General features: G+C 51.0%; 1 protein-coding gene across 1 annotated transcript; it reads left to right on the forward strand.

The window, feature by feature from the left end:
- The first annotated feature begins 6,744 nt into the window (after window positions 1–6,744).
- LOC132321305 (IgGFc-binding protein-like) lies at window positions 6,745–21,226 on the forward strand. Its single transcript, XM_059834814.1, has 12 exons — window positions 6,745–6,813; window positions 8,395–9,642; window positions 10,579–10,895; window positions 11,550–11,880; window positions 12,289–12,884; window positions 13,744–14,308; window positions 15,191–15,783; window positions 16,200–16,773; window positions 17,348–17,547; window positions 18,145–18,525; window positions 18,729–19,015; window positions 20,678–21,226. Exons 1-12 carry the CDS (start codon window positions 6,747–6,749, stop codon window positions 20,733–20,735), a joined length of 5,217 nt encoding a protein of 1,738 aa, XP_059690797.1. The 5' UTR covers window positions 6,745–6,746; the 3' UTR covers window positions 20,736–21,226.
- The last annotated feature ends 851 nt before the right edge of the window (window positions 21,227–22,077 follow it).

Below are 22,077 nucleotides of genomic sequence, written 5' to 3' on the forward strand. Positions count from 1 at the left end.
AACACAACACACAACACACATGTGTGACACAACACAACACACACCGGGTGTGCGCACACACGCACAACACACAACACACGTGTGTGACACAACACAACACACACCACACATGTGTAACGCAACACAACACACAACACACGTGTGTAACACAACACACAACACACGCCAGGCGTGTGCACATGTGCACAACACACAACACACGTGTGTAACACAACACACCCCATGCTCGGTGTGCGCACACGTGCACAACACACAACACGCGTGTGTGACACAACACAAGTCTGTGACACAACACAGCACACAACACACGTGTGTAACACAACACACAACACACACTATGTGTGCACACACGTGCACCACACACCACAGACGTGTGTAACACAACACAACCCACAACCCACACAGGGCGTGCGCACACGTGCACAACACACAACACACGTGTGTGACACAACACACAACCCACACAGGGCGTGCGCACACATGCACAACACACAACACGTGTGTGTAACACAACACAACACACAACCCACACAGGGTGTGCGCACATGTGCACAACACACAACACACGTGTGTGACACAACACACAACACACACTATGTGTGCACACACATGCACAACACACAACACGTGTGTAACACAACACAATACACAACACTCGTGTGTAACACAACACACAACCCACACTGGGTGTGCACACACGTGCACAACACACAACACACGTGTGTGACACAACACACAACCCACACTGGTTGTGCGCACACGTGCACAACACACAACACACGTGTGTAACATAACACACAACCCACACTATGTGTGCACACACGTGCACAACACACAACACAGGTGTGTAATAAAACACAACACACAACCCACGTGTGTAACACAACACACAACACATGCCAGGCGTGCGCACATGTGCACAACACACAACACACGTGTGTAACACAACACAACACACAACACACACCGGGTGTGCGCACATGTGCACAACACACAACACATGTGTGTAACACAACACAACACACAACACACACTGGGCATGTGCACATGTGCACAACACACAACACACGTGTGTAACACAACACACAACCCACACTATGTGTGCACACACATGCACAACACACAACCCACGTGTGTGACACAACACACAACCCACGCCAGGCGTGCGCACATGTGCACAACACACAACACACGTGTGTGACACAACACAAGTGTGTGACACAACACAACACAAAACACACGTGTGTAACACAACACATACTATGTGTGCACACACGTGCACAATACATGTGTGTAATGCAACACAACACACAACCCACGTGTGTAACACAACACACAACACACGCCAGGCGTGCGCACATGTGCACAACACACAACACACGTGTGTAACATAACACACAACCCACACTACGTGTGCACACACGTGCACAACACACAACACACGTGTGTAACACAACACAATACACAACACTCGTGTGTAACACAACACACAACCCACACTGGTTGTGTGCACATGTGCACAACACACAACACACGTGTGTGACACAACACACAACCCACACTGGTTGTGCGCACACGTGCACAACACACAACACACGTGTGTAACATAACACACAACCCACACTATGTGTGCACACACGTGCACAACACACAACACAGGTGTGTAATAAAACACAACACACAACCCACGTGTGTAACACAACACACAACACACACCAGGTGTGCGCACATGTGCACAACACACAACAGACATACAGCCAACACCCCCCCAGGTGTGTGCACAACACACACAACACACCACACACCACACACAACACACAACACACAAGGCGTGTGCGCACCCCACACGTGTGCTGTTGCACAAAAGTGTCGCACCCACAACACGCTCTGACGTCGCACACACACAACACACACGTCGGCAACACACAACGTGCCCAGAGCCGCAGCCACAGCAGCCTCCGCCGCCACAAACACACAAGGCGCAACACACACAACACACAACACACAACACACAACACACAACACAGACACCCCCAAAGGATCGCGCACACAACATGGTCTGACACCACACACAATGCACGTACACAGCGTACACAACACACACCACACACACAACACACCCACACACAACACACCCACACACCACACATCACACACACAATACACACAACACACAGAACACACCACACACACACCACACACCACACACACCACACACACCACACACACCACACACACAACACACCACACACACAACACACTACACACACAACACACCCACACACCACACATCACACACACAATACACACAACACACACAACACACCACACACCACACACACAATACACACAACACACCACACACACCACACCACACACCACACACACCACACACCACACACACAACACACCACACACACCACACACCACACACACAACACACCACACACACAACACACACAACACACACAACACCCCACACACAACACACACAACACACCACCCCACACAACACACACAACACACACAACACAGCACACACAATACACCACACACCACACACACACCCCCCCACACACCACACCACACACACACTCAACATTACACCCCCAAAACATCGCACCCACAACAACCCCCCACCTCACAACACCCCACAACACACACAACACGCACAAGACACTCACAACACACACAACACACCACACAACACACACAAACCAGTACACCCCCAAAACATCACACCCACAACAACCCCCACCTCACAACAGCCCACAACACACACAACACACAACACACACACACACAACACACACACCACACACCACACACACACCGCCCCACACACTCAACTTAACATTACACCCCCAAAACATCGCACCCACAACAATCCCCACCTCACAACAGCCCACAACACACACAACACACAACAGACACAACACAACACACACACACACACAACGTAGGAGTACACCCCCAAAACATCACACCCACAACACCCCCCACCTCACAACACCCCACAACACACACAATACACACAACACACAACAGACACAACACACACACACACAACGTAGCAGTACACCCCCAAAACAACACACCCACAACACCCCCCACCTCACAACACCCCACAACACACACAACACACACATAACAAACACACACCACACAACACACACACAACTTAGCAGTACACCCCCAAAACATCGCACCCACAACAACACCAACCTCACAACAGCCCACAACACACACAACACAACACACACAGAGCGTAGGAGTACACCCCCAAAACATCACACCCAGAACACCCCCCACCTCACAATACCCCACAACACACACAGCACACAACACACAACACATGCAACACAACACACACATACAACGTAGCAGTACACCCCCAAAACATCGCACCCACAACAACCCCCAACTCACAACAGCCCACAACACACACACCACACTACACAACACACACACAACTTAGCAGTACACCCCAAAACTTCGCACCCACAACCCACCACCTCACAACACCTCACAACACACACAATACACCACACAACACACACAACACGACTCACACACAACTTAGTAGTACACCTCCAAAACGTCACACCCGCAACACCCCCACACCTCACAACACCCCACAACATACCACAAAAACATTGCACCCACAACACGCTCTGACATGACACAACACACAGCACACACAACACACACGATTTAGCACAAACACCCCCAAAATGCTGCACCCACAACACGCTTCGACATGACACAACATACACACTACACACACAACACACAATTTAGCACAGACACCCCCAAAATGCTGCACCTACAACATGCTGTGACATGACACACCACACACAACACACAACTTGGTGAAAACACCCCCAAAACTTTGCTCCCACAACATGCTCTGACATGACACACCACACACCCCCCACGACACACACCCCCCAAAATGTTTCACCCTCAACATGCTCTGACATGATACAACACACACAACACACAACTTGGCGCAAACACCCCCCCCAAAACTTTGCACCCACAACACACTCTAAGTTGACACAACCCACACCACAACCCACAACTTGGTGCAAACACCCCCCAAAAATGCCCCCACAACACACTTTGACATGACACAACACACACAACACACAATGTAGCACAAACACCCCCAAAATGCTGCACCCACAACACGCTTCGACATGACACAACATACACACAACACACAAGACACACAACACACAATTGAGCACAGACACCCCCAAAATGCTGCACCCACAACACGCTCTGACATGACACACCACACACACCACACAACTTGGCGTAAACACCCCCAAAATGTTGCACCCACAACATGCTCTGACATGACACACCACACACACCCCACGACACACCCCCCCCAAAATGTTTCACCCTCAACATGCTCTGACATGACACAACACACACAACACACAACTTGGTGCAAACACCCCCCCCAAAACTTTGCACCCACAACACACTCTAAGTTGACACAACCCACACCACAACCCACAACTTGGTGAAAACACCCCCCAAAAATGCCCCCACAACACACTTTGACATGACACAACACACACAACACACAATGTAGCACAAACACCCCCAAAATGCTGCACCCACAACACGCTTCGACATGACACAACATACACACAACACACAAGACACACAACACACAATTTAGCACAGACACCCCCAAAATGCTGCACCCACAACACGCTCTGACATGACACACCACACACACCACACAACTTGGCGTAAACACCCCCAAAATGTTGCACCCACAACACGTTTCGACATGACACACAACACACACCCCACGACATACACACCCCAAAACGTTTCACCCTCAATATGCTCTGACATGACACAACACACACAACACACAACTTGGCGCAAACACCCCCCCAAAACTTTGCACCCACAACACACTCTAAGTTGACACAACCCACACCACAACTTGGTGCAAACACCCCCAAAAATGCCCCCACAACACACTCTAACATGACACAACACACAACTTCGCACGACGCCCCAACCGCCCCCGGAGCTCCTATTCGTCATCTCCCAAAAGGGATTTTTTTGGGGAAAAAAATCCCCTCCCTCCTCCTTTTTCCCTTTTTTTGCTTTTTTTGGCCCATTAACGCACCCCATTTCTGCAAATAAAACCTCACCCATTTTGTAGCCCTCACCCCCGCTTGTAATTTTGGGGCAATTTCAACCTCACCGGCGAAAAAAATGAAATCTCTATTTAGTAATTCAGATTTTTTTTTGCCATTTGCATCAACCCCCGGCCTGGCTTTAATCAAAACAACGTTTTCCTCCCCGTTTTCAGCTTTTATTCACGCCAAAAATGATGTCAAAGCGCTGGGTGCGTCCCTCCCCTGGGGTCGTCTGTATTTGTCATTTATTTTTTTTCCCCTTTCTGCAAAAAAATGATAAAAGGAGGAGCAGAAGCCGGCTGGCCCGGGGTCTCTCATCACTTTTACATCAAGGATTTGAGGACAAAACGGAGCTTTTTGGGGCCGGATAGAAACCAGAGGCAGGTAAGGTTAAATATATATAGAAATAAATATCTAATTTTTTGTAGAAAAGAACCGAAAACGTGAAAGTACGTCTAGAAATTCCTCAGATATCCCCCCAGCCTCTGGGTTTGTTCCCGGTAGCAGCTGAATTTGACTGTTTCTGAGGGGATTTGGGGGGGAAAAAGGGGAAAAGGGGGAGAAAAGGGAAAAAAGGGGGAGAAAAGGGGAAAAAAAGGGGGAGAAAAGGGAAAAAAGGGGGAGAAAAGGGAAAAAAGGGGGAGAAAAGGGAAAAAAGGGGGAGAAAAGGGAAAAAGGGGGAGAAAAGGGGGAGAAAAGGGAAAAAAGGGGAGAAAAGGGAAAAAAGGGGAGAAAAGGGGAAAAAGGGGGGAGAAAAGGGGAAAAAAGGGGAGAAAAGGGAAAAAAAGGGGAGAAAAGGGAAAAAAGGGGAGAAAAGGGGAAAAAAGGGGGGAGAAAAGGGAAAAAGGGGGAGAAAAGGGGAAAAAAGGGGGGAGAAAAGGGAAAAAGGGGGAGAAAAGGGAAAAAGGGGGAGAAAACTGAAAAAAACAGGGAGAAAAGGGAAAAAACGGGGAGAAAAGGGAAAAAACGGGGAGAAAAGGGAAAAAAGGGGAGAAAAGGGGAAAAAAGGGGGGAGAAAAGGGAAAAAGGGGGAGAAAAGGGGAAAAAAGGGGGGAGAAAAGGGAAAAAGGGGGAGAAAAGGGAAAAAGGGGGAGAAAACTGAAAAAAACAGGGAGAAAAGGGAAAAAATGGGGAGAAAAGGGAAAAAATGGGGAGAAAAGGGAAAAAAGGGGGAAGAAGGGGAAAAGGAAAAAGGAGGGAAAGGATAAAAAAGAGGGGATTTGGGGGAAAAAGAGGGAAAAGGGAAAAATGGGGTAAAATAAACAAGGGAGACAGGGAAAAGAGAAAAAAGCTATAAAATAGTGACTTTTGGGCTGACTATGAGTGAAAAAAACAGATTTTGGGGGCAAGTGCAATAAACCACTTATTTTGTGGACGAGTGCAAGGGCAAAAAACCCCTCAGATTTTGGGGCACGTGTGTGAGGCCGAGTGCAATAAAATGTTGAATTTTGGGACTGGTGCAAGCGCAATAAACCTCAAGATTTTGGGGCACGGGCGAATACAAGTGCAATTAAAAAAAAAAAAAGCTGAGATTTTGATCGTTTTCTTACCTTCTGCAGCCAAAGCATGATGGACGGCAGCCCGGGTCAGGGAAAAGCTGATGTGCCGCTGCAGTTCTGGACCGTCGTGTTATGGGGTGAGTTCAAACGGGGGGGAGAAATACATCAGAACCTGTAAAATTCCGCCCCCCCCCCCAAAAAAAAATGTGAATCATCTCAAAATAAGATTTTTTCCCAGTCCAAGAGGCCATATTTCACACCCCCATTGCGTGCAGTGGTTGAGAAGGGACAAAATTCCACACCCCCCGTGACAGATGGAGGGGAAACCAAGAGGCAAAGACCCCACCCAAGACGTTTTGGGGGGGGATTGGTTGAAAATAGCATAATTTTCCCCCTGGTTGCAACCATGGTCCTTCAGTATCATCTGCGAGCGTGGCTGTCCACGTTTCCACCCCCGTGGCCTTTTGGAGGTGAAAGGCGATGCCTTAAAAAGCCCAATTGCTCCCTTCGAGTTCCTCCATCCGGCACAAAACCCACCCAAAAAGCTCATTTTTCACCCAGGGAATTGGTATTTCTGTAGATTGCTATTTCTTCAAATTGATAATCCTCTCAGTCGATACTCCTCCAAAACAGTTTTCTCAATTCAATATTTGTTCAAATCGACAGACCTTGTTTCTCCAACTTGATAACCCATCAGATCAAAAGTCTGTCAAATCAATAGGCCGTCAAATCAAAAGTCTGTCAAATCAAAAGTCCGTCAAATCAAAAGTCCGTCAAATCAATAGTCCGTCAAATCAATAGTCCGTCAAATCAAAAGTCCATTAAATCAATAGTCCGTCAAATCAAAAGTCCGTCAAATCAATAGGCCGTCAAATCAATAGTCCGTCAAATCAATAGTCCGTCAAATCAAAAGTCCATCAAATCAAAAGTCCGTCAAATCAATAGTCCGTCAAATCAATAGTCCGTCAAATCAATAGTCCGTCAAATCAAAAGTCCATCAAATCAAAAGTCCATTAAATCAATAGTCCGTCAAATCAATAGTCCGTCAAATCAAAAGTCCATCAAATCAAAAGTCCGTCAAATCAATAGTCCGTCAAATCAATAGTCCGTCAAATCAAAAGTCCATCAAATCAAAAGTCCATCAAATCAATAGTCCGTCAAATCAATAGTCCGTCAAATCAAAAGTCCATCAAATCAAAAGTCCATTAAATCAATAGTCCGTCAAATCAAAAGTCCGTCAAATCAATAGGCCATCAAATCAATAGTCCATCAAATCAAAAGTCCGTCAAATCAATAATCCATCAGATCAAAAGTCCATCAAATCAAAAGTCCATCAAATCAATAATCCATCAGATCAAAAGTCCATCAAATCAAATGTCCGTCAAATCAATAATCCATCAGGTCAAAAGTCCATCAAATCAAAAGTCCGTCAAATCAAAAGTCCGTCAAATCAATAATCCATCAAATCAGTAGTCTAACACATCAAAAGTCCATCAAATCGTTAATTCAAATTGTTATTTCTCCAAAATAATATCCAAAATAATATCCCATCCAATCAATAGCCCACCAAACCGCTATTCCTTAGCCACCAAGATTAAATTGGGTGCCACCTCAAAGCCCAACTTGAGTCTTCGTCCCCGGCTAGGGTTGCCCAATCTGACCTTAGGGATGCTGAAGGCACTGATGGCAAATCCTCCTCTTCCTCGGGCTTTTTCTAGGTGTTTTATACTTGCTCGACGTCGCTGCGTCGGCTCCGCATCACCTGGGGGAAGAATTCGTGGTGGCCTTCATGCAAAACGGTTTGCAGCAGAGCCTCAACAGCGACTTCAAGCTGCTCATCACGGGTTATTCCCCCTTCACCTCCGTAACCATCTCCATGAAGAAGCCGGGCTTGAGGATGACGGTGCAGGTGACCACGGGCCAAACCATCCTGGTGAAGATCCCGCCCCAAGCAGAGATGGTGGGGAGCAAAATCTTCGACAACACCGTGGTGCTGAAGGCCAACAACGCCATCTCCTTGGTGACGGTCAACGAGAAACCCACCTCGGTTGACTCAGCCGTGGTATACCCAGTGCACAGTTGGGGCACCGAGTACCACGTTGTGACGCCCAACGTGGGCACTGACCGCTACGGCGAGTTTGTGGTGGCCGCCTGGGATGAACCCACCACCGTTGACGTGCACCTCAAAGCCACGGTGACCTACCAAGGCCGGTCTTACCCCCGGGGCTCAGTGCTCCCCATCAAACTGGAGCCTTTCCAAGCAGCCCAGCTCCAAAGCCCGTCTGATATGTCTGGCACAAGGGTCGTGGCGCAGAAACCCGTGGCCGTCTTCACCGGCCACACTTGCTTGGCTCGATTCACCCACTGCGACCATTTGGTGGAGCAGCTCCAGCCCGTTTCCAGCTGGGGCACCACCTTCATCGTGCCGCCGTTGCCTTTCGAGACTCAGTCTGATATCATTTACGTCTCCACCTCCCAGCCCACGCGCGTGGAGTCTCAACACGGGGTGACTAAGACCGTTCGGGAGCTACGGCCCAGCCGGTCAACGCTCTATGGACTCCAAGCCTTAAATACCTTGTACCTCTCTGCCAACGCCGGCATCCAGGTCATTTTTTTTGCCGACGGAGGTAATAAAGATGCCATCTCTTACGACCCATTTTTTATGACCATCCCAGACGTCTCCAGCTACTGCCACTCCTATAACATCTTTGCCCTGGACGGTTACGATAATTACGCCCTGCTGATAGCCAAGACCTCGGAGACATCTGGAATAACGCTCAACAAAGCGCCGTTGAGAAACGTGGCGTGGAAGCCCATCCCGGGAACCGATTACTCCTGGGTGGGGCAGAGTTTGGGGAGTCAATTCGCCGTCCATAAGGTGGAGCACAAGACGTCTCCCTTTGGGTTGCTCAGCGTGGGGATCCGACAGCAAAAAGCCTACGGGTCGGCGGCCGTTTGCGACAGTGGTGAGCACCCCGTGGCCACCTCCGGCTCCCTTCACCCCCTTTTTGCTTCCCGCTGGAAAGCGTGGGTGCAATGCAAGGCGAAGCCACGCATTTTTAGGAGTCAAAATTTAATCCTCCGAGCCGGGTGTCTGTAACATCCCCTTTCCACCCCAGAGCTGATAAACGCTGAGCCCGCACCTACAGAAAAGTATCGAAAATGAGCTGGTTTGAGCGGAAACTCAGCTTTTCTCATGTAGCACATGGATAGGCAGGTCTAAAAGGGCGTAATTCATCCGACATGGCTTTGGCCAACTTTAGAAGAGGATATTTCTTCTATAAATACATCATCTAGAAATAAATCATCTGTAATTACGCAATCAATGAAAGAAGCCTCAAGGGATCAACCCAGATAATCAAGTCTAAGCTTAAGGTGGTTAAACCCAGCTGGGATAAACTTTATCTATAAATAACCTATAAATAAATAATCTGTATTTAAGCAATTGATGAAAGGAGCCTCAAGGGATCAACTCAGAGATTCAAGTCTAAGCTTAAGGTGGTTAAACCCAGCTGGGATAAACTTTATTTATAAATAACCTATAAATAAATCAGCTGTAATTAAGCAATCGATGAAAGGAGCCTCAAGGGATCAACCCAGATATTCAAGTCTAAGCTTAAGGTGGTTAAACCTCCCTAGGATAAACTTTATCTATAAATAACCTATAAATAAATGATCTGTAATTAAGCAATCAGTGAAAGGAGCCTCAAGGGATCAACTCAGAGATTCAAGTCTAAGCTTAAGGTTCTTAAACCCACCTGCGATAAATCCCTGATTTAATATAGTTGAGGTCTGGAGGTGCTGGTTGACCGTCTACGGTGACGGTGACGCTTGCACTGTCCCCGGAGCCCCATCTGGCAGCAAAATCACCCCCACAAATAATCTTGTGCCGTTTCTTCCAGATCCCTGCCGGCTCGTGAAATGCCGCGCGAAGGAGACGTGCAAGATGGAGAAGGGGGAGGCGGTGTGCGTCCACGACTACATGGGAACCTGCATGGGGTCGCAGTCCCTGCAATATCACACCTTCGACGGGATGACCGTGGACATCCGGGGTGGCTGCACCTATACCATCGCCAAGTATTGCGGCACCGATCCCACCCTGACGCCTTTCGTCGTGGAGGAGAAGAAGAGCGAAGGCGGTTTGAAGGAGTGGTTGACCAACGTCTACGTGTACGCCTACAACATCTCCATCCACAAAGGCGAGGGAGGCAAAATCCAGGTGGGTTTTTCCAGGCCGTGGCAGCGTTATTTTGGACGTGGCTTTTTGTGCCGAGTGGAAGAGGATAAAATACTGTGGCGGGCAAGGTTGAAATGAAAAATATTAGGAGAACCACCAAAACCACGGACATTTTGCATTACAAATCAAGACGTGGCGAAGGAGAGGGTGTTTTGTACCTGACTCGAGATGTCCTCAGAGGTGTCTCCAGTTAAACCACGCTCACTTTTCGATTAGCATCAAGAAAAAGGCGATTTTAAGGCTGCAACTCTACCGTGAGGTTGGCTTTATCCATGGGGTCCACCAACCGTGGCGCTCTACCCCAAAAAGGGAATCTACGTGAGATGTAAGTCTATTTTGCAAGGTTAGATGAGGTTTCTCCCAGCTGTACAGCTCAGTCCTCTTAATACGAACGGGATTTTAAGCTCAGAAGCTGAAGGAGATGGTTCTCCCACAACACATTTGGGTTTTGATCTTTTCCCGCTAAAGCGTATCTACAGGACGTGGGGCCAAATTGATGGTTTATGCCGATAATTACTTCTTCCTGAAAGAAATTTCTCTTTCTGATTGTATCTACATGCTTTTTCGGGGTTGCGAACTCTTAACAAAGCTCCCATCCGCTGAGATTTAATCCTTCTTCTTCTCCTTTCCCCCAAGGTCAACAACAAACTCACCAGCCTACCAGCCACCCTGGAAGCGGGGAAGATCCAGATCTCCCAAAACGAGGGTCGGACCATCCTGCAAACGGATTTTGGGCTCCAGGTGACCTACGATGAAGATTGGGCCATAATGGTGGCGGTGCCCAGCAGCTATTTCGGGGCCACCTGCGGACTCTGTGGCAACTTCAACGAGGACACGGAAGACGAGACGACACTTTCCGATGGCACTCAGGCTGCCGGCGTGGAGGATTGGGCCGAGAGCTGGCGAGATCCCTCCTGCCAGGATGATTGTGGAGACCAGGAGACGCTGCAGGACACGGCAGGTTGCGGTGAGCTCAGATGGGGGGTCCCCAAGTATTTTGGGGGAAAAAGAGGGAATCCACGTGGGGATCTGGCCGCGGGTACCTGAGATTTGCTGCCCAGCCCGTCAAGTTGATGCTTGTAGGCGTCAACTTAACCAACATCTCCGGCATTGGGGAAGGATTGTGTTGCTCTTTTCACGCTAATCCACCCCAAAATCCACGTTATTTGACTTCGGATGTCCATAACACACAGAATTATGTAGGGGTTTTCTTGAGGGCCGCCCCCACGGGGTGTCTCAGGGACTCTGCATCACTTGTAGGCATCAACTGAGCCAACGTAGGAGCCCGATGTCCCTCTAACGAAAGCGCTTGGCTCATACCTTGTGTTGCCTTTTTTTTTTTTTGAGATCTTCTTCTCAAATATCACCCCCACAGCTCAGAGATGCCCCAAAAACAGCCACTTCGAGGCCTGCGGGACAGCGTGCCCTGCCACCTGCGCCGACCCCAAAGCCCCCACGTCCTGCAGCGAGCCATGCACGGCAAACTGCCAGTGCAACAAGGGCTTCGTCCTCCATGATAGCGCCTGCGTCCCGGTGGAGACCTGCAGTTGTTTCCGCAACGGCCGCTCCTACAAGGTCCAGGAGGAATTTTGGGAGGACGGGAGCTGCCAGAGCCGGTGTCGCTGCGAGGCGGGAGGCAAGGTGGCTTGCAAGAAAGCTGGGTGCAAGGCCCACGAGAAATGCGTCACAGTCGACGGCGTCCCCAGCTGCCAGGCGAACAAGTATTTCACCTGCATCGGGACGGGCGATCCTCACTACACCACCTTCGACGGCTTGAGGTACGACTTCCAAGGGACGTGCATCTACCAGTTCGCAGCCCTCTGCACCCAGGACCCCAAACTGGTCCCCTTCACTGTCAAGGTGGAGAACAACAACCGGGGCAGCAAAGCCGTGTCCTTCACCAAAACCGTCACGTTGGAGGTCTACGGTAACGTCATCAGCATGAGCCAGGAGCATCCGCGCAAGGTCAAGGTAGGTGTCCGCCGAAGACCTCACGCAACCTGCGTCTAAACTGCTTATTTGCTGTTTTTCCCCCCCAAATCCCCCTTTTTTTCCTCATGCGCGCCTCCATGGAAGCATCAATTTCTGTCTGCCGTCTCCAGAGGGAGCCCTGAGCAGCCAGTTTGGATTTAAACACCATCTTTTTAAACATTTAAAGAAGTTCATATTAAAAAAAAAAAGAAAAAACCACCCTACAACTTGTTTATGGTGCGCTGGAAACAGCCCATTTTCGCTCTGGCAAACTAAGCGAGTGAAAAATATCCCTGAATAATAGCAAAAATACTTCCACGTTCAAAAGCATCCGCTTTGCTTGACGTCTTCGGCTTCCTTTTTTTTGCTCCCATGCGGCTTTCTGACTTCGCGTTTCCTTTCTCCCCGACAGCTGCGAACTGACTCAATTAATTTGGGAAAGGTTCAAATCCCGCCTTGTTTTAGCCAAAGTGTTGCACAAAAGGGTTAGCTACAACCTTGCCTTTATTTTTCTCTCTGAACAATAATATTTTCCACTTAACATAGAACCCTATGCCTGGAAATCCTCCTCAGGCGAAAGGTTTTTGCAGAAACACCCAAATCTTGAGCAATTTGCAGTTGCTTGGAAATCCTCCCTGGGTTTTGCCGAAACACCCAAATCGCGAGCAATTTGCGTTTGACCCTAAAATCCCCTCCATGCAAAGCGTTTTGCAAAAGCCCCCAAATCTTGGGCGATTTGCATTTGCCTGGAAATCCTCCCCGTGCAAAAGGTTTTGCGAAAACGCCCGGATCCCGAGCGTTTCGCGTGAGCCGTTTGCCACCCGGTGCCACCACCGACCCTCCACACCACCTTCCCCAGGTCAACGGCGCCTTCGTGGAGCTCCCGTTCACCCAGAAGGGCCAGTTCGAGCTCTACCACAGCGGCGTCCACGGCTTCGCCCGCACCGCCTTCGGCTTGCGGGTGAGCTTTGACTGGTATAGCTACGCCCGCGTCATCCTCCCCGATGCCTACGCCGGCGCCGTCTGCGGCCTCTGCGGCAACGCCAACGGCGACGCCGACGATGACTTCATCACCCGCGACGGCAAACGGGCCACGGATGAAATCCAACTGGCCGATAGCTGGAAGGTGGGAGACGTCCCCGGCTGCTCGGCCGGTTGCGTGGGGGATTGCCCGGTGTGCAACGAGGAGAAGAAACAGCCCTACCGCGGCGACGGCTATTGCGGGGTGATCGCCAGGGCTGGAGGGCCCTTCCGGGCTTGCCACCGCGCCATCGACCCCGCGCCCTTCCTCGAGGATTGCGCCTTTGACGCCTGTCACTACAAAGGCCACCGGGCCACCTTGTGCAAAGCCATCGCCGCCTACGTGACAGAGTGCCAGAGCCACGGCATCAGCGTGGAGCAGTGGAGGACGCCGTCCTTCTGCGGTGAGCGGGGCCAGAAAGGGATTCCCCCCCAACGCTTGGCCATAAAAATAAGGTTTTGAGCCCAACCACCCACTCTTGGCTTTGCTTAGAGCCAATGAAAACACAAAACGTCTCCAAATTTGGGTTTATTTGCCCCGTTCCCAACATCACCTTGCGACGCAGTTCCTTCACCCTCTCCCTCCACAGCCCCGAGGCCAAACGATGAGTTTAGATGCAAATATGGACGGGGGGCAATTCACTCCAACTCATTTCCAAAGCAAAATTCCTTCCTTCCTTCATGCAACGCTGCAAAATGAATCCCTGTTGCTCTTCAGATTCTTCCTTGATGCAAGGAAGGGGAATGCAAAATCAGTCCCCATCGCTCTCCAGAGCGATATTGATGCTCAACCACTCAAGATTGGCTTGGATTTGCACCTTAGGCTTTGGAGTGATGAAAGAATAGGATTTATCTGCCCCGTTTCCAACCGCTCCTTCCAGAAAAAGTATTTTATTCTCTCCCTCTACAGCCCCGAAGCCAAACGATGAGTTTAGATGCAAAAATGGACGAGGGAATATTGCCTCCGACTCATTTCTGAAGCAAAATTTATTGCTCCTTCATGCAACACAGTAAAATCAATCCTTATCGCCCTCCGCGTTCCTCCTTCCTGCAAGGAAAGGGAATGCAAAATAAATCCCCAGCGCCCTCCACGTATTTCATTAACGCAAGGAAGGGGAATGCAAAATTAATCCCCTTTGCTGTCCAGAGTGATATTGATGCTCCGCCACCGAAGTCTTGCCTGCATTTGCCCCCCAACCTTCGGTGCAATGATGAAAATACTCACCCTGATGCTTTCAGCCTCAAATCCAAGTGGGGCTTCATATTTTCTCCTCCGCTTCTTGCAGGCCCCTCCTGCCCCCGTCATTCGCACTACGAGCTCTGTGGGAGCAGCTGCCCGGCCACGTGTCGGGGCCAAGGTGTCCCCGCGGGCTGCGCGTCGGTGCTGTGCACCGAAGGCTGCTTCTGCGACGAGGGTTTCGTCCTCAGCGGTGACGAGTGCGTGCCGGCGGGCGAGTGTGGCTGCGAGCACCGGGACCGCTACTACAAGAAGGGTGAGGAATTCTACGCCTCGTGCCGGGAGAGATGCCGTTGCAAAGCCAACGGGGTGGTGGAGTGCGAGGAGGTCTTCTGCAGCGCCCACGAGGAGTGTCGAGTACAGGACGGGGTGCTGGGGTGCTACCCCGCCAGCTACGGGCGGTTGGTGGTGTCAGGCGACCCGCACTACGTGACGTTCGACGGGCGAGCCTTCGACCTCCTGGGCTCCTGCACCTACCTCCTGGCGCGGCTCTGCAAGCCGGAGCCGCGGCTGACGAACTTCTCGGTGCTGCTGGAGCATGACGTGGGCGGTCGGGGCAACGTGGCCCTGATGAAGAAGGTGGTCGTCTCCATCCACGGGTACACAGTCAGCATGGAGAGGGGACGGAAGTGGGAGGTGACGGTAAGTCAGGAGGGTCCCGCGCTTCACTGCACGTGGGCGTGCCAAATCTAGTGGCACGCATGTGCACGCAACATCCCTGGGTGCACGCACACGTGCATGCAAAATACCTTGGTGAAGTCATCTGTGCAAAATCCCCCGTGCAGACGCGCGTGCAAAAACTCCTGGTGCATGCTAAACCCCTCCGCCGGTCAGTCAGGATGTCCCTCGGTGCGCACGTGAGCGCCAGATCCCCTGGTGCATGCGCGGGTGCAAAATCCCTTGGTGCATGCATGCAAAACCCCGTGATCCAGAAGTTGGGATGTCCCCGTCCTTCAGCGCATGTGCATGCGTGACATTCCCTGGTGCGTGCGTGCGTGCCAAATTCCCCGGCGCACGCGTGCGTGCAAACCCCTCCCCGTCCTACGTGCACATCCCAGGTGGACGGGGAGCGCTACACGCTGCCGCTGGTGACGGAGGACAAGAAGCTACGGATTGGCCAAGAAGGGAACAACATCGTCCTCCAAACCGCCGCCGGCCTCCGGCTCCTCTACAACGTGGTCACCTACCTCCTCATCACCATCCCCGACGCCTACCGGGGCCGCGTGTGCGGACTGGGCGGCAACTACAACGGGGATCCCAGTGACGACTTCCAGCTGCCTGGCGGGTCCCTGGCACAGAGCACCGAGGAATTCGTCACCTCCTGGAAGATGCCGACGGAGGACGGAGCGTGCACCGACGGCTGCAACAGCAAGGTCTGCCCCGTGTGCGATGCCACCGACACTGCTCCCTATGGCGCCAGCGACTCCTGCGGGCTCATCCGCGATCCAGCGGGACCTTTTGGGCCGTGTCACCCGCGGGTGAGCCCGGTGGAGTATTTCAACCACTGTCTCCACGACGTTTGTGCTGCTGATGGCGCCCGGGATGTTCTGTGCCACAGCCTCCAAGCCTACGCCGCCGCTTGCCAAGCTGCCGGGGCCGAGATCGGCGGGTGGCGAACGACTGCTTTTTGCCGTAAGTGCTTCAGAATATCTCCACGGAGCCACTTCAACCCCTGTTTTCCTCCAACACCACATTTTCCCCCAGCAGAACCCCCCAATTTTGCAATCATGGCTTTTTTTCCCTGCTTTCGAGGCAAACGCGCCTTCGCTCTCCAGACCGAGAAGCCATATGAATGACCTCTGTAATACCATGCAAGGCTGCCTTTTGCTTAACTCCCCCTAAAATCTATCAAATAGCCCAGAAATTATTTTTAAACCTCCCAAAAAAACTTATTGTGGGGCTTCAATCACCTATTTCCCACCAGAAACACCCTGGAAGAAAGAAATTCCAGCTCACCACCTCCGAAACATCAATATTTGCGTCAAATGGGTTCAAAATGGGCGTCCCTCTGCCTCGAGGTGATTAGCGATACGCCAACGCTTTAACTTGGATGTTTAAAGTAGGATTCGGTTGTTTTAACATCTTTTTGAGCCATCAGAGATGCCCAAGACTATTGGTTAGCCATGGGGATGCCCCATCGGATCCAGGAAAAAAAGGCTCATGATTTTTTGGAGGCGATAATGGTATTTCTCCCTTTTTTTCCCAGCCCTCTCCTGCCCACCCCACAGCCACTATGAGCTCTGCACCCGTACCTGCGACTTCACCTGCGCCAGCCTCTCCGTACCGGCCCCGTGCAGTTGGACGTGTTTCGAGGGCTGCCAGTGCGACGACGGGTACCTCTTCGACGGAGAAGCCTGCGTGTCCCTGGAGCAGTGTGGCTGCATGCACCAGGGACGGTATTTCAAGGTGAGGTTGACCATCAAGGCTTGGCGTTGGCGGTTTTTGGTGGCAATCAGGTTGAGGAAGGATTGTGGGCTGGGTTGTCCCATCTGGATGATGCAGCTGGTTTGGGGATTCAGTCTTCAATGAGGGGAGTTGTCCCAACTACATGATGCAAATAATTTGTGGCCTCAATCTTTGATGAGTTGGGTTGTCCCATTGAGTCGATGCAACCAACTTGGGGTGTCCATCTTCAGTGAGGTGGGTTGTCCCATTTAGATGATGCAACAAGTTTGGGGATTCCATCTTTGATGAGGTTCGTTGTCCCACTTGGTCAATGCAACCGATTTTGGGACTCAATCTTCGATGAGGTGGGTTGCCGCTTCATTTTAAGGACATGTGTCCAAAATAATCCGGTTAATAACATCCTAAAATGCGTATTTAGCTCTGCTGGACCAGGGGAAAAAGGACGATTGATTTCTTGAGCCGCACAAACTCCCCCAAATCCATCTCACGGTTTTTCTTTCTCTCTCTGGGATTTCTTCCCCCTTGAAGGTGGGAAATTCCCCCAAAATTTGGAGAAGGTTCCCCGTGTGGATTAACCTCTGAGCCTTTCCTTTCCAGGCGGGCGAGACCATCATCTCCAGCAACTGCTCCACGAAATGCAATTGCCACCTGACCCAGGGACTTGTCTGCGAGGACATGCGGTGTCCCCCGGATGAGGTCTGCGCCACACGGGATGGAGCACAGCGATGCGTCAAGCGGGAAGGCCAGTGCCGGCTCTCCCCGGGGGCCTCCTTGACCACGTTTGACGGCGCCGGGGGAAGGCTCCTCGCCAGCGGCACCTACAAAGTGGCCGCCCTTTGCAACGAACAGTCACTCAACTGGTTCAAGGTGGTGGTGGAGGTCAGCGAGTGCCGGGACGACAGCATCCCGGCTGCCGTGGCCGTCTTCGTCTTCTTCCGCGAAGCTTTTATCACTGTGAATAACAACATGGAGGTGTGGGTAAGCCGGGGCAGGGCATGGGCAACCCTTGCGGATGAGCAAGATGAGTAATGAAATTAAGACGGGGAATTGGGGTGGGATTTATCTCCTCTTCCTTTAGACGCCCTTAGGTGTTCAACCCCAATGATATCCTTGTGCTGTACTATTTTTACGGGGCAGTCTGGGATTTTTTAACCCATTTCTGGCATTTTGCCTTGCCACAGGTGAACGGCCTTTTCACCCGCCTTCCAGCTGTGGTATCCAAAGCCATTTCCTTGAGCGCGGTAGCGGGGAACATCACCGTCTCCCATATGTCGGGGATGGACGTGCTCTTCAGCCCCAGCGGGGAGGTGACGGTGACCGTAGGGGCCGCCTTGGTCAACCGGCTCTGCGCTCCCTGTGGCAACTTCAACGGTGATCCCAGCGATGACCTGAAGCTGCCTGATGGCCGGACTGTGAGGAGCATCGCGGAGGTTGTCGATGCCTGGAAAGCCAGGGATTTTGCGGGATGGTGAGTGACCCTAAAAGACAACCCCCCCCAAAACCATGGGCTGATATTTTTTTAAGCCTGGGCAAGCAAGAGGGTAGGGAACAATCTCCATGGGGCATCAACGGGTTGGGCTAGGCGGCATCCGGGAAGGACTTCTCCATCTTCTTTGGTTTCATCCACAGCGACTGACACACAAAACCAAGGAAATTATTCTGGTAAGTGACTCTTCTCCTCCATTGCTGTCACATTTCACGCTACAAACGCTCCTGCAGCCCTATGATTGGATAAGGCTTAGTTTGTTCGACCCTCCCTAACTAATTACCTGAATAATTGGGGGGTTCTGGTGCCTCAGCGTGGCCCAGCCTTAGAGAGCCGTGTATGAAGAGTAGACACCCAATGCCTTAGCTTCGATGTAGAACGCCCTGTACAAAATGGGTATCGACCCAAATCACCATGCCCAGGAAAATTTTCTTTGTGGAAAGAAAAATTGAGCCAAGATCAAGCTGGAAAATTAGTTCCTCGGTGTCTCATGAGATGTTGTCTGCTTTGCTATGCTGCCCGGGGTTGTCCCTGTGAGAAGCAGAGAGGAAAGAGGCAAATATAGAGTGATTTTGCTGAATATAGATAGATTTCACTGAATATGGAATGCTCTTGTTGAATATAGGGTGATTTCGCCCAGTATAGAATGATCTTGCTGAACATAGGGCCTGCTTGCAAAATACCGAGCGATTTTGCCAAATATAGGGCAATTTTGCCGAATAAAGGGCAACTTTCCCAAATACAGGGCAGTTTTCCCAAATACAGGGTGGTCTTGCCTAACACAGGGTGATCTTGCCTAATGCAGAGCAATTTTGCCGAATATAGGGCGATCCAGCTGACTTTAGGGCTGTCCTGCCAAATATAGAGCGATCTTGTTGAATATAGGGCACTCTTGCTGAATATACAGTGATTTTGCCGAATAATGAGCGATCTTGCCCAATATAGACCCCTTTTGCCAAATATAGAGCTATTTTGCCCAATATAGACCCCTTTTGCCAAATATAGAGCTATTTTGCCCAATATAGAGCCCTTTTGCCCCATACAGAGCCATTTTCCCGAACATAGAGCAACCCCAAAGCCACCGCCACAGGGCAATGAAGATCCCGCCAAGGGCCATCCCATCTCCACCTTCCGCTTGCTTCCCCCCACATCTCACCCTTGCGCTTCACTCCACCGCCTTCCCCGGCCCCACAACCACCGCGCTGCCTTGTCTCCTGCACGGCACCTCCGCACCAACGCCTAACACCCCAACGTGCCCTAACGCCACCGTTTAACCCCCGCTTCCCCTCGGCGGCTGTCTACGAGGATGCTCCTGAGGGAGATCGGACAAGGTTGCAACAACGAGGTGGTGGGTGGGGAGGGAACTGCAATTTTTTGGCGACAACCATGACGTGGAAGATGAAGCCAACAACGCCGTAAGGCAGTAGCCAGGCTTGGAAATTTTTTTTCAGCGTAATCCCGTGCACGGGGACAGGATCTGCCCCATAAAAACGCGGTTGCCTTGAGCAAAACTCACTTCATTTGGGAAGGGGAAGATGCAACTTGCTGCCTCCCCGCGGGGATGCGATGATGAGGGCGAGGAAGGGCTGTTAGTTCCTCTTCAAAGGAGAACCCTGACGGCCGCCCGTGTTTCGTCTCTTCCAGCCGCGTCTCCAACCTCGTGCGGATGGAAGTGGAAGCTCCCGTCTACCCTATGCAGTAGGCGAAACCACGCGGGGACTTGATGCGAGAGGACAGTTTCCGCACGCACGCGCACACCAGTTCACGCACTTCTCGTAAATACTCCTGCTGAGGTTTTCACGCCTCCAGAGGCATCAGCCGGTGTCTCGGGTTGAGTTTCTGCAAGCGCAGAAGGAAAAAGCAGCACTGAGCTCTGATGGACGCCTCCCGCAGCAGGTCGCACGGCCTCAAATAGCTGCAAAAAAAAAGGGCAAACGCTTGATCTGGCCTCAAATTGGTGAGAAAAAAAGGGTGTTTTAAAGACCTGATCTACTTCAGGTAGAGCCCGAAGCCAAGATGACCCATCTGCACCAAAGGGGCCTGAAGGAAAGTGAGATAAACGCCTCAAGGCAAAAAAGCAAGGTCAGCAGACCCAAATCCCAGCCGTTTTTCCCCAGAAATGCACTATTCCCGTTGACTGTTTTCAGTATAACGCTGCCTGCTGTCGGGTAAATCAATAAAACCCTTTTTACAAAGTTTTTTTTTGTGGGTTCCTGGGTTTGTTTTTTTTTTTTCTTTGTAATTTCTGGGGTGGGGGGAAAAAATGGGATTTGTCTTCTCTCTTTCCACTGTTGGTGGGGAAACATCCCAAGATTTTTCCTGTGGGGAACCACCTCGATCTGGTTTCCCACAGAGAAAACATCCATGTATTTCCCATGACGAAAGAACACAATGTGTGTCCCCATGGTGAAACAACCCAGCGTGTCTTCTCCTGGGGAAAGAACTCACCCGAGGTGTCTCCCAGGGGGAAACGACTCACCCAACGTGTCTTCCCATGGTCAAACAACCCACCTAACACATCTCCCATGGTGAAACACCCTAAGACATCTACCATGGGGCAACAACCCACCGTGTCTTGCATGGGGAAACACCCCAATGTGTCTTCCCATGCTGAAACACCCCAAATTGTCTCCCATGGTCAAATAAGTCACCCAACGTGTCTTCCCATGGTCAAACAACCCACCTAACACATCTCCCATAGTGAAACACCCTAAGACATCTACCATGGGGAAACACCCCACCATGTCTTGCATGGGGAAACACCCCAATGTGTCTTCCACGGTCAAACAACCTACCCAAGGTGTCTCCCATGGGGAAACGACTCACCCAACATGTTTCCTATGGTCAAAAACCCCACCCAACATGTCTTCCCATGGTGAAACACCCCAGCGTGTCTCCCACGGTCAAACAACTCACCCAACGTGTCTCCCATGGGAAGACATCTCACCCAATAGGTCTCCCATGGTCAAACAACCCACCCAACACGTCTCCCATGGGGAAACACCCCAACATGTCTCCCATGGGGAAACACCCCAACGTGTCTT

The sequence above is a fragment of the Gavia stellata genome, unplaced genomic scaffold, assembly GCF_030936135.1.
Source record: "Gavia stellata isolate bGavSte3 unplaced genomic scaffold, bGavSte3.hap2 HAP2_SCAFFOLD_255, whole genome shotgun sequence".
In the NCBI taxonomy this organism is placed as follows: Eukaryota; Metazoa; Chordata; class Aves; order Gaviiformes; family Gaviidae; genus Gavia; species Gavia stellata.